The following is a 1,146-nucleotide window of genomic DNA, read 5'->3' as shown; positions in this document are numbered from 1 at the left end:
TATATATATAGTATATATTTATATACTGTATATGCAATTTTATCAATATCATGTGCATTACTATTATTATTATTACTACTATTTGATAAGAAACAATGGAATGTGTTATTCTTACTAATCTCCATCGCTAGAGGGCGTCATTCGCATGGGAGTTTCCCTTCCATCTCGACTACTGCATGCTGTTAATGGTCGTCTCAGCTCACTGCCAGGGGATGCTAAAAAATATAAAAATTTATTGTCTGTAAAGAGCCTTCTAACAGAAGTTCCCACAATGTTTATTTAAACTATGCTTATCAGCATAGAAACCTTTGTACAAAGCTTGCATTGTGGTGATAAAGAAAACCAATTCCTATTGGCTGAAAACAGTCCTATATTTGGTCACTGAGATCAGAATGGAGACTATTATATGATGTAACTGTTTCCTGTCTCAGGATTGACAAGGCTACCTAGTAAATAATAAATAGTAGTAGCAAAGTACATTATACTTACCTCTATCACTTTCTTCCAATACATACTCAAGAATATCACTATTAAACCCTGATAGATCAGAATTAGATTCTCTGTTGAGGAAAGATAAATTTTAATTAAATATGATCAGTACATCGTCGATATGGTAAGAGATCTTTCTTTGGACTAATACAGCCACGTCTGCACAGCATCTACAGTAGGAGTGAAATGTGGGGAATGAAGGGTGAAGTCTCGATGATTAAGTGAGGGGGTGCTAGCTAGCAATGTATGGTGATATGAAGTGATTTTTGGGGAGCGCGAACTTTTGTCACTGCTTATCATATACTATTATTCAGAAAAATGTATTGCGATGGCAGCCTGTCACGGTCAGATTAATCATGCCAAAACATAAACTAATTGCCCCTCTCAGAATATTTTAACTACTAGCGAAGTAAAATTGTTTTAATCAAATGTACTAACATGTACCATAGTTTCTTGAGCATAAGCCCACCCTTTAAATTATGCCAAATTTTACATACTATGGTTTTCTCAGGCAAAAGCCCAGGTATTGATTTGAATGAGTAGCTCATAAAAATTAAAAGTAGGCTTTGAATTAAACATGAGGTCTTAAAAAGGACATTCTAACAGTTTAAAAAAAGATCATTATATTTTTTGTAAGAATGAGATTCCCCAGTTATT

General features: G+C 34.0%; 1 protein-coding gene across 1 annotated transcript in view; it reads right to left on the bottom strand.

Annotated features, from left to right (window-relative positions):
* The window catches only part of LOC117112088 (coiled-coil domain-containing protein 24-like), a gene marked incomplete in the record, with an annotated part of 7,137 nt that overhangs the window by 2,997 nt on the left and 2,994 nt on the right, over positions 1 to 1,146 (bottom strand). Inside the window, 2 exon segments of the mRNA XM_033255138.1 lie at positions 116 to 215; positions 490 to 560. Coding sequence (XP_033111029.1) covers positions 116 to 215; positions 490 to 560 — 171 coding nt within the window.

This window comes from Anneissia japonica, unplaced genomic scaffold, assembly GCF_011630105.1.
Source record: "Anneissia japonica isolate Jap-2015-1 unplaced genomic scaffold, ASM1163010v1 scaffold3934_len446420_cov169, whole genome shotgun sequence".
Lineage (NCBI taxonomy): Eukaryota > Metazoa > Echinodermata > Crinoidea > Comatulida > Comatulidae > Anneissia > Anneissia japonica.
Note: the sequence above shows the minus strand (reverse complement) of the source record. Positions and strands in the feature narration are given on the sequence as shown.